General features: G+C 35.4%; 3 protein-coding genes across 4 annotated transcripts; all 3 read right to left on the reverse strand.

The window, feature by feature from the left end:
- Positions 1-275: 275 nt before the first annotated feature.
- Positions 276-5,943, reverse strand: LOC136419187 (uncharacterized). Its single transcript, XM_066405385.1, has 5 exons — positions 5,731-5,943; positions 1,900-1,994; positions 1,623-1,844; positions 1,330-1,365; positions 276-1,273 (listed from the first exon to the last, which is right to left on the reverse strand). Exons 1-5 carry the CDS (start codon positions 5,813-5,815, stop codon positions 911-913), a joined length of 801 nt encoding a protein of 266 aa, XP_066261482.1. The 5' UTR covers positions 5,816-5,943; the 3' UTR covers positions 276-910.
- Positions 5,944-6,077: 134 nt separating this feature from the next.
- LOC136419188 (uncharacterized) lies at positions 6,078-7,413 on the reverse strand. 2 transcript variants are annotated; one of them, XM_066405388.1, is made up of 5 exons: positions 7,307-7,413; positions 7,153-7,250; positions 6,877-7,080; positions 6,782-6,817; positions 6,078-6,729 (listed from the first exon to the last, which is right to left on the reverse strand). In XM_066405388.1, exons 1-5 carry the CDS (start codon positions 7,389-7,391, stop codon positions 6,442-6,444), a joined length of 711 nt encoding a protein of 236 aa, XP_066261485.1. In that variant the 5' UTR covers positions 7,392-7,413; the 3' UTR covers positions 6,078-6,441. The 2 variants fall into 2 exon arrangements, with proteins under 2 accessions (XP_066261485.1, XP_066261484.1); XM_066405387.1 differs by having other exon boundaries at positions 6,877-7,092.
- A 2,112-nt stretch (positions 7,414-9,525) lies between these two features.
- LOC136419463 (glutamate receptor ionotropic, kainate 2-like) lies at positions 9,526-14,227 on the reverse strand. The gene is made up of 16 exons (XM_066405799.1): positions 13,866-14,227; positions 13,680-13,817; positions 13,442-13,629; positions 13,222-13,391; positions 13,028-13,172; positions 12,838-12,975; positions 12,614-12,775; positions 11,588-11,808; positions 11,287-11,464; positions 11,141-11,225; positions 10,951-11,092; positions 10,762-10,899; positions 10,279-10,712; positions 10,107-10,225; positions 9,908-10,051; positions 9,526-9,846 (listed from the first exon to the last, which is right to left on the reverse strand). Exons 1-16 carry the CDS (start codon positions 13,954-13,956, stop codon positions 9,565-9,567), a joined length of 2,775 nt encoding a protein of 924 aa, XP_066261896.1. The 5' UTR covers positions 13,957-14,227; the 3' UTR covers positions 9,526-9,564.
- Positions 14,228-14,701: the final 474 nt, after the last annotated feature.

The raw sequence follows: 14,701 nt of genomic DNA on the forward strand, positions 1-14,701 counted from the left end.
ATCACAGATCATTCAAGAATCAAATGAACCCTAATCTAATCTAGTTGGACTGTGAGCTGAGTATGAATAAACATTTGTGCATGTGTTTAAGTGGCCTTAAACGCTTGATTTAAATTTAAGTAAAATTTCTTATAGAACGCACAGACCATTTTGCATTTCAAATGCCCCTTCGAAAGCAAATTGCCTCGAACAAAAACTTGCCTATCCTGTAGCCCATAATTTTCTCTAAGTGCTCCTTCTAAAATATCGTGCAGTTTTATTGATAATAAGAGCTCTTTTTAAATTTCCATGCATATATTCTGGTGAAACTTTTGACGTATTACCCCAAAACCCCAACGGCATATTTGATATTGGGGGAAACTTTTTAACGGGTAATTTTTATTTTCATGCAAATGTTGACAAAGCAGTTACACTGTAACCTATTTCCCGTCTAAACCAGGAAAATTATACGGCCACGACTTCGGCTTAAATAAAGGAAACAACCTCTTGAAAAACGAATTATCAGTTCCCTTCCATTGTAATCGAAATTCGAACCAAAAGGAAGAATTTCGGTTTGCATTATCTAAAAATCTGGAGATTGACTTTTTCGTCGGTCGGTAAACTCAGTTCCGATTCGCAATTATCGTTTATTTGAACTTTTCGCTTCAGGAGTGGAAAAGAATTAACATGCAAATAAAGGCAAATGAAGCGTCGATCAGGATTGGAATATTTCCGAAGCAATTTCCGAAACATTTGCCTATCGAGAGGGTCGATAATGATTTGCAGTGACGCTCCACTTGTCATGGAAAAAAATTATTCCATCAATCGGATTTTTAATTATCATTTAACCAAATTTTATTATCACTTCACCTCAGAAAAAACAAAAATTTACCCTGTTGAAGAACTACAATAAGACTCACTTAACTAATAGTTACTGATCCTCGGCAGAAGCATCTGCTACATCAAATCCCGGCCCTTCTTTATCAAAAAATTCCATTCCCTTCTTAATCCTCTCTTGGAACTTATCACAGGAAACTTTGTCTTTAATTTGATCAGCAGGGCAACTCAACTGCAGTTCTCTGAAGATACAGTGCTTCAGCGCAATTCCAGAAGGGTTGCAGGATTTTAGTCCTCCCGTGTAAAATTTAGCAGGATTTTCTGTGGCATTTTTAGCTGCTGCGACGCAAGTTAAAACAATCTTGTCAACTGCCTGATCGAACCAGGATTCATTAGCGAAGGATTGCTTGAGAGATTCGGTTAATTTCTCGGGGATTAGAGAGCCGTCCTCAGTAAGCTAGAATTGTGGAATTTTAGTTTGTTGGGTTTTGTTTACTAACTGAGAAGACTTACCACTCCCTTCTTTTGTCCGATACATTGGTGGATGCACTGGAAAAAATATCAAGGGATTAGTGCGTGATTGTAATATTAGTAGTTTTATTTCTGCAGGGAAGCAAAAAGGAAAAAATCAAAGAAATCAAATGAATTTCATGCTAGAATCAGACAATATTTTGAAAAATTCGAAAGCAGCAAGAAAAGAAGAAATTCGAACTTTGACAGTTCACTGTCGCCATTTTTTGGTAGATTTTTAAATAAGAAATTAAAATATGAACGAAAACATACACCAATAATCAAACCCAACTTACGATTATGTCGCTCTTCCTCTTCTCTACTTGTTCACAGCTGAAAAGGTCGAATTTCTTATAATGATGCCCAGAATCGTGTCTATCAGGCTTCTCCATTCCAGTCACCTCCTTGTAGCAAGCTCTACATAGCTCCTTTCCCTTGTCATGGAGGGCGTCGAGAGTTAATTCTGCGCAGCACAATTTGGGACGACGATGGCGTTTCTTGCATTTCTCCTCACTTGCCTTATGAAACCTCAAAATAACTGAATCAACCCATGAAAAAATCTCAAAAACTTACTGCTGCGGCCTCTTCATCGCGTCTGATACGTGGATGTGTGGGAATCTCATCAAGTGAATCATAAACCTCTTCTAATTCGACAGAAAGAAGCTGATCTAAGATTAAAACGAAGTTACAGTTATTTGCACACGAACATCGTTACGTATTCAATGAATAATAAGCACGATTAATTAACACACACGAAATCTATTTGAGTGTTAAGAGCAGTAACCCGAAGTGCCCCTGAAAAAGCTTCTTGACATTGATGGATATTTCGTTAAGAGATGCGAATGCTGATAAAAACTCCCCGAAACGATAACGTAACCATTGTGTAAGGTGATTTGCGAGATTAGAACCAGTTTCTACTCTTTAAATATTGACAGATGATTTAATAATGGCCTTAAGTCTCTCAATTCTTTTTTAAATTACTAATTTTTTTCTCACAGAGGTATGTGGCTGACATCGAATTGTTATCTGGTGGAAGATGGATGGTATGGAGTTGAACGTCTCAACACGACCGTGAATTTGGACGCGATTTGAGAGTGGCAATACAATAGTAATTTGCATCTTGCGAAGTCGTTAATTATGTATTTGAAATAAGCTTTGATTAAGTAATATTTCTGAGAATAATGATTTAAGGAAATCGGCTACTTAAAAAGCATGAAAGTGTTTCAGTCAATTCAATTCATCAATCAATGAGTTTGTACTTTTCAGGTTCGGTGAATTAAAATTCACTGGCGAGACGACATGAAACGACTACCACAATGGCTTAACAATTTTTTTCAAATGTTCTTCGAATAATGAGAAATAAACCAATAAATATTAAGGAAGCAAGAGAAGGAAAGTTTGTGGTAATTTCTAACAGCTTTTTTAATTTGGGCAAACTAGAGTTTATGATGATATAAGCTGAATAATATAAGATAAAAAGCCAAATTCCCACGTTGAAATGAACACCAAAATGACTCCATCAATTTATATCGAGTTATTCTTTCAATAATAAAACGTACATAAAATTACTCGTAAGACGGTGCTGGATTTAAATACGATTACAATTTTAAGCATTCTTTTCATTTTTGGAACAATGGAGTTTATGTTAGTCAAAGACTAGATATACATATAAGGAATAGGCAATTAAGGTTAATATGGCTTTGCCAATTAATCGATATCGAATTGATTTTTGAATAGTCATTTAGACAAGATATTCATCACGTCTGTAAGGTAGTTTTAAGCATAGTAAGTAGTTTAAGCATAGTTAAGCATATAGTTTTAAGCAACATGTTTAATTAAATAATTTTTGGGTTTAGATTCATCAAAGTACAAAGGTGTACAGGGTATAGACTGAGCATCTGTATAACTACAAATTTGTATTCATTTCTTATAATAATAATTATATTAAAAATTAGTGTTACACCAATAAGTTTCTCTAAGGAAGTAGTTTTAAGCATCTTGAATTAAGTATTAGGTCGTATAGTATGAAATGAGTAGATTCTCGAAATGCCACATTCAACTACGAATAACTTCACTCTAAATCTATATTTGGACTTGACTTTTTTATGTGGAAAAGGCACATTCTTCCTTTTTCGATTAGAGTTTAAAGTGTTAAAAATTATTGAAAACTTTTATTTTTATAAAAATTTTTGTGCAGCCATGCAAAATAGTGAAATTCGTGTGTTACTGAAATGTGAGTTCCACCGTGGAACCACAACAGCTCAGACGGCTCGCAATATTAATGATGTGTTTGGTACTGAAGTCACTTCACAGCGAACAGTATCTCCTTGGTTCATGAAATTTCGTTCTGGCAATTTTGACCTAACAAATGAACCACGTGGACGACCTGAAACTCAAGTGGATAACGATTATCTGAAAGCCGTGGTGGAAGCGAATCCACGTCAAAGTGCAAGTGAATTATCGTTAATATTCAGTGTAACCAAAAAAACAATATTGACTCATTTAGCTGAAATTGGTAAGGTGAAAAAGCTGGACAAGTGGGTACCGCATGAGTTGAGCGACATACAGAAAGAACGACGTCTCGAAGCTTGTGTTTCTTTGTTGTGCCGGTATAATAACGATCCATTTTTGAATCGGATTGTTACTTGTGATGAGAAATGGATCCTATATGACAATACCAGACGTTCATCGCAGTGGTTGGATCAAGATGAACCACCAAAACATTGTGCGAAAAAAAATCTTCATCAAAAGAAGCTTATGGTGTCCGTTTGGTGGTCCAACGCAGGGGTCATCCATCGCAGCTTCATGAAACCTGGTGAATCGATTACGGCTGATGTCTACTGCCGACAACTGACCGAAATGATGAGGCAACTGACGGTTAAGCAGCCAAGATTAGTCAATCGAAGCACACCGCTATTGTTGCATGACAATGCTCGGCCACACACCGCACAAGTCACCTTGGCCAAGCTACAAGAGTTGGAACTGGAAACTCTTCGTCATCCACCGTATTCACCCGACTTAGCACCCACTGATTATCACTTATTTTAAAATTTGGATAACTTCTTGGTAGGGAAAACATTCAACTCTGACGAGGCTGTCAAAGCTGCCTTCCAAGAGTTTATCGACTCCCGGCCTGCAGGCTTTTACAGCAGGGGAATCAATGAACTTCCCGTTAAATAGCAGAAGTGTATTGATAATGGTGGTGCATATTTCGATTGACAATAAAAACATTTCATATGAAAAAAAAAATTATTAAAATTTCAATTCAATTCTACTCATTTCATACTAGACGACCTAATATTTTGAAGTTTAAGATAATCAAAATCCAATAATAAGTGTGAAAATTATACAAAAACGACTTAACAATGTTTTTCTTCAAAATAATAAAAATCATAGAACAATGAATTTCTAAAATTCCCAATGTCAAAACTATTTGACATGAGTTGATGAAATAAATTTTAATTTGCTGAAAAATTAACACATTTTTATTAACAATTAAAATATTAAGAAAAATACTTCAAAAAGTCTTTGAAAAGGAACATTGAAATGTAAAATAGATACATCATCCCACTTGTCATTTTTATCTTTGGGATCGAATTAAAAATATTGTTTATGATACACCATTAACGACCAAGGAAGATTGTATTGCAAGGGTGCAAATTCGTGTACAGGTGCAATGATGTATCTATTATCTACACAAAATAAAGTAGTTTATAGTTTTTTTTTCAATTTACTCAAAAAGTATTAATTTTTTATACTTGTGATGTATATCGTATTTCTTCTTTTTTTGCCAATCTAATGGTGCAAAAATAATTACAGGGTGCTATTTGAAAAAAATGAGTTTTTTGAATTTAGACATTTTAAATTTCAAAGTTCTTTTTCAAAGATATGTTGAAGTATTTTTCTTAATATTTTAATTGTTAATAAAAATGTGTTAATTCTTCAACAAATTAAAATTTACTTCATCAACTTATGTCAAATAGTTTTGTAGATAACTGGATTTTAGAAAACCTCTACAAGTGTCGAAAAAGTCATAAAAGTGAAAATAAATCAAAAACAGTCGAGAATCGGTACTTTGTTGTATTATGAAACTTATGTTTATTTTCGACAACAAACCCATTTTCATTGAAGAAATAGCCACGTTCCATTAAAAAAAATTAAGTAAGGGTCAGTTTCTGGTGTAAGGGGAGCTCGTATCAGGTTGAAAATATTTTTAACATGTCGGGTTTTCTCCATAAAACAAAAGTAGAAACTTCAAAAATACATTAAACTTGTAATTTTCCATATACAGATGGTGTCAGCTCCCAAAGGCGGACCCTGTATTAGCCATTTCCTACATCTACAGTATCTCTCAACATTTTCAAATAAAAGAAACTTATTCACAATAAAAAAAATTTAACTTACTGAAATCGTCATCTTGAAAATCGTAAGCCACAGAGCAAACGACTCCCAGCAAAAATGCAACACATATACCCACTAACTTATTCATTTCGCTGACGATGTATTATGAAGATCGAAATTAATACTGAATATAACTGAGCTTCAGTAGTGCCGTTTATATATACAGTGAAGCCATCTTCTGCAAATTACTATACTTCCTACCTACGAACCTGATGGGCAGTCTCAAACGTGCTCGGTCAAGGATAAACTTGTTTTGCTGGCTATTAGATAATAATAGAACAAGTAGATTTAGTATGAAAGACCTTAGAGATAATCGAAAACGATTTATCTTTGTTTCAAACTTTGCATCATGCCTTTAAGACCTATTTTTTCAATAAATTCGTAGAAGTTCAGTGCTAACAGCAAATTAGGTATTTCCCTCGTTTGTTTTTAATTAATGTGCAAAGAAAGGAGCTTCCCAGTAATGTTTGTTTAGCATATCTGAACAGAGACTTAACGGTATTTTATAGAAGGTAAATATTGAGATCTTGTCTCTCTGTGTTTGGTTGAATCATATTTGCAAACGAGTCGACCAAACCTAAAGAAACATAAAGGAATATTATTTTGGTCACTTTTGATCAAATTGTTATTATTCAAATACACTGAGAAACAACATTAATTATCTTCTTGGGTGTTTCGGACAGATTTCTTTCTCTATGACTCATGATGGTTTCCTCAACTCTTCAATATCTCCGCCCGCAATTTCTGGCAAGACTCTTTGTCTTTTATTTGATCTTCAGGACAGTTGAACTGGATTTGCTGAAAGAGACAATGCATGAAAAACATAGCGAAGGGATTGCACTTTTTCAATCCTTCGGTATGGAATTTCATTGGGTACTCTGAGAAGCTATTAGCTTTGGCCATACATTTTTCCACCATATTTTCCGAGATTAAAGAATTCGCAGAATACTCTTTGAAGTATGTGGTCAAGTTCTCTTTAATAGGAGTACCATCTTCATTGAGCTGAAATGTTTGCTATTTAGCTGAAAGACAGTAAACGAAAAATTATAGTTACCAGCCCTAATTGTTGCCCTTTGCATTGCTCAATACACTAAAATAAAATGTTGTTAAATTTCTGTGAATAATAATGTTTTGATCATAAAGCCATACAATCATATCGCTCTTTCTCTTCTCCACTGCTTCACAGCTAAAGAGATCAAAATATTTTGTGCCTTTGGCAGAAAATTCATGTCCTGTTACGTCTTTGTAGCATTTCTTTGATATATCTTGAACACTCTCTTTTAATGACCGCAAAAAATCTTCACCACAGCACAGCTTAGGGCCTTGATGGTGATGCTCGGGGTGGCATTTTTCCTGCTCAGATGACTTTAATAGAATTTTGGATTGTGCGGTATGTGTAGTTAAATCTCCGAATGAATTGTATACCTTAACTGCTTCTTCATCTCGTCTTGAACGACCATGATCCTTCTGAGCAATTTCTAAAGTGTCGTCGATTTCATTCCAATAGGAAGACAATAAGTTATCTAAGAGAAAGTGAATGAATAATAAAAATATGAAAAAAACATCAAAGTTCACTTACTGAATAGAGAATCGTGAAAATCATATGAATTCACTGTATATCTGGTCACCACCATCACAAAAAGGCCAGAGAGCACTAATTTCATTTTGTAGCACTTTGAATTATACTCAATGACACGTTTGGTTTAGAATTGATTTATATATGTGCAGCTATATTCAAAAATACGGGAAACAGAGAATTATTCGCTAATGGTGAACATATTTAGTTTGATGAGCACAAATTTGGTAAATCCACAAAGTACGTTACGGTCCAGCACCTGATTTGATTGCTGGCTGATTTGAACGAGTTGAAATGCTTTCAGGAATTTTAATAATTTTGCTAAGGTCATTTATTTATTAAGACAGTTTTTAACGGACCCTGAAGTCCAATTTTGTTTAAATATTTTTAAATGCCCTTGTGAATTCAAAAAATTTCATAAAAATGCATTCATTTCTTTAGAGCCTGGTAGCCCTTTTCTCCTATTTTCAATATTTTTTTTATTTTTCATGAAATTTAAATTGTTTCTGGGAGTGACTAAGGCAAATTGACCGAATTCAGCGAAGTTCCTCTACTGAAAAACGGCTCAATGCCGTTATCAATTCAAAAATATTATGATAGTTTTCAGAGTTCTATCAATTTCAGTTCTTCTTCTTATTAAAGAATTTTTGTGGGACATTTCCTAAAGGAACTTTAATCTATTTTGGGAATATGTGAAATATCTGTTTTTTCATTAAATTTATTAATATTTGACGAAATTTCAATACATCTTCCAAGTCCATAAGTGAGAATTCTGGCGTGGAATTTAATAGAAAATCCTTTCTTCTTCGATTTTTCATTTCTTTGACTGAACTGAGGTCTCTGATTTCCAGGGAAATTTTAATATTTCTATGCAGTTTATTGACTCGCCCAGATCGATTGTCATAAGGTGGGACAAGGTGGAACACCATCAAAGTCAGTAAATTCAAGTTTTATAATTAGAAACTTGTGACCGTACCCAGCAAACAAATAATTACGTAAAATAGATAGTACTCATTAGTGAAAAATAACAAGTTCCCTACTGCTAATTTTTTATTTAATTTCACCATCTCTATATTATCACAAATCCTCTCTGAAGCATACATCAAGACTTTTGGCAAACTATTTAATTAAAACATATTTTTATGGCTCTCCAGGGCTATAAAAATCTGCGAGGCGAAGAATAAAGAATATCCGGAGTGAATGATTTAATATATCCAAGTTACGGAATATGGTCTTCATAAATTGCTTTTGTTATTAAAAATTTACGAGCAGCTTTCACGACAATGGAAAACGGTCGTGAAATAGTGCCTCAAGTATGTCTGTATTCAGTATGATGCTCGTGTGTAACAAAATTAACGCTCTAGTGACCCTATTTCTCCCCAACAACCCTCGATTTAGATTATAAACAGGAGTTGGCACAAAGCCCTGTTAATAGGGAGTATTGTTTAATATTCAGTAAATATGTGGAATTATTATGGCTCAATTGTAGCTCTATACTCGGAGCATTCCACCTCATGCATATTGATACGAGGTTGCAATTTCTCATTTCGCTGCTCTACTGTAATTCCAGGCCAGGTTGGTGCACAAACCTTATCTCTATGTATATTCTTAGTGTCTGACCCAATTAGTTTTCTGAGATTATTGCTCCTGTTGTCGCTCAGGGAGCTTGCGGTAATGCCAAAGCAATCAGTGCAATCCGTTTTAGAGAAAATATAAATTTGCTTCATTCCATCGGTCCACGACCACATGAAAAAGTTTAATTTGCGGCGACTGAGAGAATCCAAAAGTAGTGTAGGTATCTATTTACTTTGACACGACTCCATGTTCGTTTGAAACTTTAAACTTTCCTAATGATTACCCTAATACTACAAACAGTATTCCTCATTTAAGTACATTTATCTCACGGATAATTCCCGGGAAAGCTAGTAAAACTGAAACCCAAGTCCCTCTCTTGAGGTCACTGCAGCATTTTCTTAATGACTTGGAGGAAGTTTGTTAATTTCCAACTCGCTCCGTCAACAAAAACTCCTCAACTTCCACGGGGATTTGCATTTTACCTAAAGAAATTCCCGCTCTATGTTAATTACTTCCTTAAATGTTTTATGACTCTGCAATCTATCGCATATAAATCGGGGTCACAGAGTGCGGCGAGGCGAGTCAGCTTTGCAACTTAAAGGAAACTTTCCAGATTTAGTTCAGATGACTTAAGTGAAACTAGGGTGTTAACTAATTTTATACTTTATTTAATCATATTTTATAAATTATCTACTGTGTTTTGATTTAGATGATCCAGATTGCGACTTTACTTGTTTCATGGACGCATCTTCTGGGCCCAAAGTAGATCCCATCCTATTCAGAATGGAAGCACTGATGTTTAAAACCGAACCAGCCCCCAATAGAATCCCTTTGTTTGACTTTGCATCATCAGGGATGACTGATTTTGAAGATGAGGACTCTGAGAGTAGTGGTTTAGCTCGTTTTTTAGTTACAGTGATATTGCAGGCGAATTTCAGCTCCACTCTAAGAGCCTCAAAATACGAAATCTTGTGTTACAAAAATCCAAAATTATCTAGTTATATATTTAAGAGATGATTGACCTCTTACATGTTCCTCTACAGAGACATTGTGGACGTTCCATAGAAATTCCAGTATAGCAATCAAAAAAGCTATTCCAATTCCTGCTATTAGTACTATAAACACCCCTCCTACATTCTCTAGAGCCAAGGCATCTGAGTTACCTGGAACAATCTGTAAAATTACCACTAAAATATTTGTTCTTTGCTTAACTATAACATAATATTACAGTTGGACAAGGATCTCCTTCTCTCTCTTCCTTCCACCACTTCTCTTTCAATTTACCTAATTCTCCTTTTTCCTGTAGTTGCAAAAGTACCCTATTAATATCGTTTCTATATCCTGAATCTGCAAATACAAAATCATCTTGATCAGCCCTAACATTAGCTATTATAGCTCACTTAAAGGCATTCCAATCCCATACGACTTGGAGTCGAGCAAATCCCCAATCCTTCGCAAGTCACACTTCCTCTCCAACTCATAATCGATCCCGGTAGACTCAATGAAAAAGGCATAAAGCTCATTTTTAGTCGACATAACTCTTTCTACTCCCTTAACATTACTGTCTTCAAACACTGATGGTTTCTCATTGATCATTGTGTTCCACATTCGCTGGTATAGAGAGTTGTTGGAGTGCTCAAAGAAACTTGCAGTGGCACCATTCCTCAGGCAACCATATTTTACTTTGGACTGAGCTGCCAATTCTTCCACAGATTTTATAGAGTCATCCTTCTTGGACATAGTCAAGAAGGCTGCTAAATTGGCAGTGTATGTTGCTGTTATGATAAGAGAGAAGAACCACCAGCTGGCTGTGGCAATTCTTGAGCACACGCCCCTATAAAAAAATTGAAACACCTGGAATTGAAAGATTATATATTACGTACTTGGGCAGAATATCACATCCTTGAGTGGTGATTGAGCCCAGAGTAAGCCATAAACAGTTCTTGAAGTCCCATATATTCTCAAGTTCTGAAGGGTTCTCATCACATGGATGAGGGTTTTCCCAGTCTTCTCCAGACATCCTATTTATAAAAACATCAAATAGGTGTAAAAGGTCTTCGTTTATTAAATACCTAACGATGATTACTAGAATGAGGGACATGAAAAGGTACAATGCACCTATGTACATCCACACAGTTGCGGATAGTGGGCCCAAGAAACCATAGAGATTGGCCTCTTGCTCTACTTGCTCTGCCTTGTGTAGTATACCAATACCTAAAGTATATTTTACACCATTAAGAAAATCATTCTTGTGCATTTTACCTAAACTCATGAAGGGAAGACTAAAGTCAATTGCTTCTTGCCTCTGAGGTGTAATTGTGTAGTCGCATATGGCCAAATCAGCTTTCTAAATACATATCGCAAAGGAAAAATTGAGTTTTAAAGACAGAAATTATTAAAAGACTTACACGCGACATGAGATCTTTCTGAAGATTTGGATACAAGTTATCTTCGGTTATTTGAAATTCATAAGTTATTCCCAGTTCTTTTGCAATTGTATCAATAAGGTCCATAGAGAAACCTTCATATCTGGCATTGCCCTCAGCATCTGGATTTTTACTGAGACGTAAGTAGGGTTCACCGATTCTAAATTTGAGGTATTTATAGGTGCGAATAAAGATTTATGAAATACTTGAATGCTTTTCGAAAAGGTCCAAGTCTTGTCAGGAAATCTTGGGAATGTATACCTTGAGCCAGTACCAAGCTTACCTTGAGGTCACGATGAACTTTTTCATTGACAATCTATCTCTCCATTCTCTTTCTCTTTCCGTGGCACTTCGGGTTCTCTCCACTTGGTTTGGTTCACTGGCATACCACAATCCTATTATGACGGGCTCTTGTATCATGGATAGCTCAACAATTTGCAGGTCAAAGTTCTCTCTTTTTCCAGCTCTTAAAGTGACCTCTCCAGTTATTCCTGTTAGGGTAACCTTGAATCAAAGATCTTCCTTACTTTTATCCTTATTTTATGTTATTGAAACTTCGAAAAAGTGTCTTTCCAAGGCTCCGCAATCTCAAGTGAGGTATCCACGGGTAACATAAGACCTATATGAGTCCATTGGATCGATAAACAGCTCATCAAAAATTTCGAATGTTTTTCGAAAAATGTCAAAGAGGGATGTTATTGAAACTGGTAATAATAAAAGAAAAGAAAAGTGATATGGGAAATATGAGAGTATGACTGTATCTGAACAGTGAAAAGGGTAGCGAAGCCCACATGATCAAGCTTATAGAGCTCGTCGAGACAAATCGAAGGTCAAAATTTAAAAAACAGTAAAAAATTGGTATCTCCCCCTCCCCTATTTTTAAGTATTTCGAAAAATTTAAATTTTTTTGAATTGTGATTTTTCATTGCAACGAATGATTTGGCCTCTCTATTAGCCCTAAAAACTTCAATTGAAAAGTAAAAATAATAAAAATTATTTTTCTAGTATTTAGAATGGCTCGCTATCTCGGGAACTGGAAGAGATAACAACATCACAGAAAATCATCTGACTGGTCGTTGTAGCAGCATGGTCTTTTGGTTCCGGTTCGATTTCGTCTTTGATATATCGAGGTTATTTAAGGTCAAGAAGCAAAAGTTTACTTAATTACGTTAGCAATCAAAATTAGGATTTAATCTTTTCAAGACTAAAAAGAACCCAAATTGTTTCCTGTGATTGCTCTACTTGCAAAACAGCATAGACAAACTACGGTGCCATTTTAAGCAGCGGTAATGAATTATTAAAAGCTTACCTCCTGCATGGCTGACACTAAGCCATATTTATCGCTATATTTTTCAGAAGCGTTACAAAATAATGGCTCGTAAACAATTTCGCCGTCAGCATGTGCTGATTTAATGGCATTAAGCGATTCTGCCAACAGAAGCATTGCGTCGTGCACAAGAGCCATTTTCACCTGAAAAACATTTCCAAAATTAACATCTTTCAGTTGCTATTTGCAGGTAGTAAGTTACTTACGGTAAGTTGGTTTGCGCTATTATCTGGATATGTCTTGCTGACGTAATCTTCCACTATTCGGGAGGAGGGGTCGAACAAACGAACTGTAGTAATATTGGTGAGGGTGTCGAGTATTGTGTAATCCAACGTATGAGCATCCTTGAGGATATTTTTCCATCAAATTTAGAAAGAAACATTTTAAAGAACTTACGAAGGAAGTTAGGAAGATGTTAGTATTGAGATCGTCCAACAACATCACGTCTTTGGCCTGCAAGAGCACATCTATAATCTTGTCAGTGCTGCAATCCAGCACGATACTGAACACTGGGGTGCTTCGAATTTCTTTAAAAATGCGCCTAAAAAGGTCTTTATTAAATTACTCAAATTGACAATAAAACTACTTACCTACTATCACCACTCTCGTCCAGTTTCTTCAAAATGATTGAATTCTTCTTGGAATCAGCTTGAAATTCCTGAAGCTTAAGCACGTCCTGCATTTTCACCAACGATTCTTCATTCTCGTAAACAACAGCAAAAGTTTTCAAATCCAAACTTTCCACTATAGCTCCGTAGGCCTGGAAATGTCTTCATGTTGATCTGGTCTGAAAGACTTGTTGAAATTTACCTGAGATAGGAGAGACGCTTCTGGATAGATGCTAAAGGAAGTTTCAAATTGTTTACTACCCCTTGGGGACCAAACGGTTTCTATGTAGGGAACTCCTAAGAAATCTGAAACTGATTTAAGGGTATCATCGGAAGTTTCAGTCCCTAAAATGGCGGTTAATCCGTTGTCTTGGCTGGCAGCTTTACATACTAAAAATGTGCCTTTAATATGAATTTGAGAGTAATTAATGGATCCTTACAAGCATTTGCTGAGGTGAAGCAATCATTTTCTGGCATTTTTAAAGTCTGGATTGTGACGTCTGATTTGGTAGAGATATGGTTGTTTAGAATTTCCAAATTTAGTTCAGCCACCTCTTCCTCATTAGATGTAACAATTCCTAATTTTTATATAATATAAATAGTTGTTTATCGTGTTTTTGACTTACCAATGTTTATCTTCGCCTCATCTTCAGCACAGAGTAACCAAGAGAGCAATAGCCAACACAAAACATGCAGGAAGATACGGCTGCAGGTCATTATAAATAGATTCTACTTGAGGTTGCTGTTTCAATGGATCATGGTGCGCACTTAATGTAATGCACTAAATCCAGACCAAATACTTGTGTTGTTTTTGTAAAGTCTCGGTTATTAAAAATGCGGCATATTTTTAAGTTTCTGACCCTGGTGCCCGGCCAATCGTTTTCTAAAGGATACGAAAATAGCCCTAGACATCCTCACTAATGAGTGCGGCCTTAATTATAGCGAGACGCACCTGAGATCCTGAATATTTGGCTTGGGAAATATGGGTTTTATTGATAGAAATTATTATGAAATATTATGCAGTTTGAAAGCACCAAATGTCTAATAGAGAAATTTGCAATTTGAGAGGTTTGCTTTTGCTTATGGATGAGAGTTGGGTAATCTTTAAGGAATTCTACGACTATTTATTATTAAAGATAATTATGTTTTTTTGATGTTTGTTCTATTATATTTATTTATTCAGGAATCGCGTCTCGTTACGGCCTACATTCTTCCTAAAAATAATTGATTTCGAGCGTCATGCTATAGTCGAACGTGGCCGTCAAAACAACGCTTTTGGAACGTCTTTCCTTATTTATGTCATTGGTCGTTACACTGAATTATATTTCACCTCGCAAATAAATAAGCCTGTATGTGGGAGATGTATCGATTATTATATCAGCTGTAATTTGCTACACCCCAATTATTTATGAGAACAAAAACAGCAGATTTCCTTCAATTACGACTTTATTATCGTGCAAAC

The sequence above is a fragment of the Euwallacea similis genome, chromosome 2, assembly GCF_039881205.1.
Source record: "Euwallacea similis isolate ESF13 chromosome 2, ESF131.1, whole genome shotgun sequence".
NCBI lineage: Eukaryota > Metazoa > Arthropoda > Insecta > Coleoptera > Curculionidae > Euwallacea > Euwallacea similis.

Coding starts and splice junctions, on each gene's coding strand:
- LOC136419187 (XM_066405385.1), bottom strand. CDS start 5,815: ATGAATAAGTTAGTGGGTATATGTGTTGCATTTTTGCTGGGAGTCGTT. Junction 1,995..5,730: donor TTTTCAAGATGACGATTTCA/GTAAGTTAAATT, acceptor TTTTAATCTTAG/ATCAGCTTCTTTCTGTCGAA. Junction 1,274..1,329: donor TCGGACAAAAGAAGGGAGTG/GTAAGTCTTCTC, acceptor CCACAATTCTAG/CTTACTGAGGACGGCTCTCT.
- LOC136419188 (XM_066405387.1), bottom strand. CDS start 7,391: ATGAAATTAGTGCTCTCTGGCCTTTTTGTGATGGTGGTGACCAGATAT. Junction 7,251..7,306: donor TTTTCACGATTCTCTATTCA/GTAAGTGAACTT, acceptor ACTTTCTCTTAG/ATAACTTATTGTCTTCCTAT. Junction 6,730..6,781: donor AAGGGCAACAATTAGGGCTG/GTAACTATAATT, acceptor CAAACATTTCAG/CTCAATGAAGATGGTACTCC.
- LOC136419463 (XM_066405799.1), bottom strand. CDS start 13,956: ATGACCTGCAGCCGTATCTTCCTGCATGTTTTGTGTTGGCTATTGCTC. Junction 13,630..13,679: donor CTTCACCTCAGCAAATGCTT/GTAAGGATCCAT, acceptor GCACATTTTTAG/TATGTAAAGCTGCCAGCCAA. Junction 10,900..10,950: donor ATTCTAGTAATCATCGTTAG/GTATTTAATAAA, acceptor TTTTATAAATAG/GATGTCTGGAGAAGACTGGG.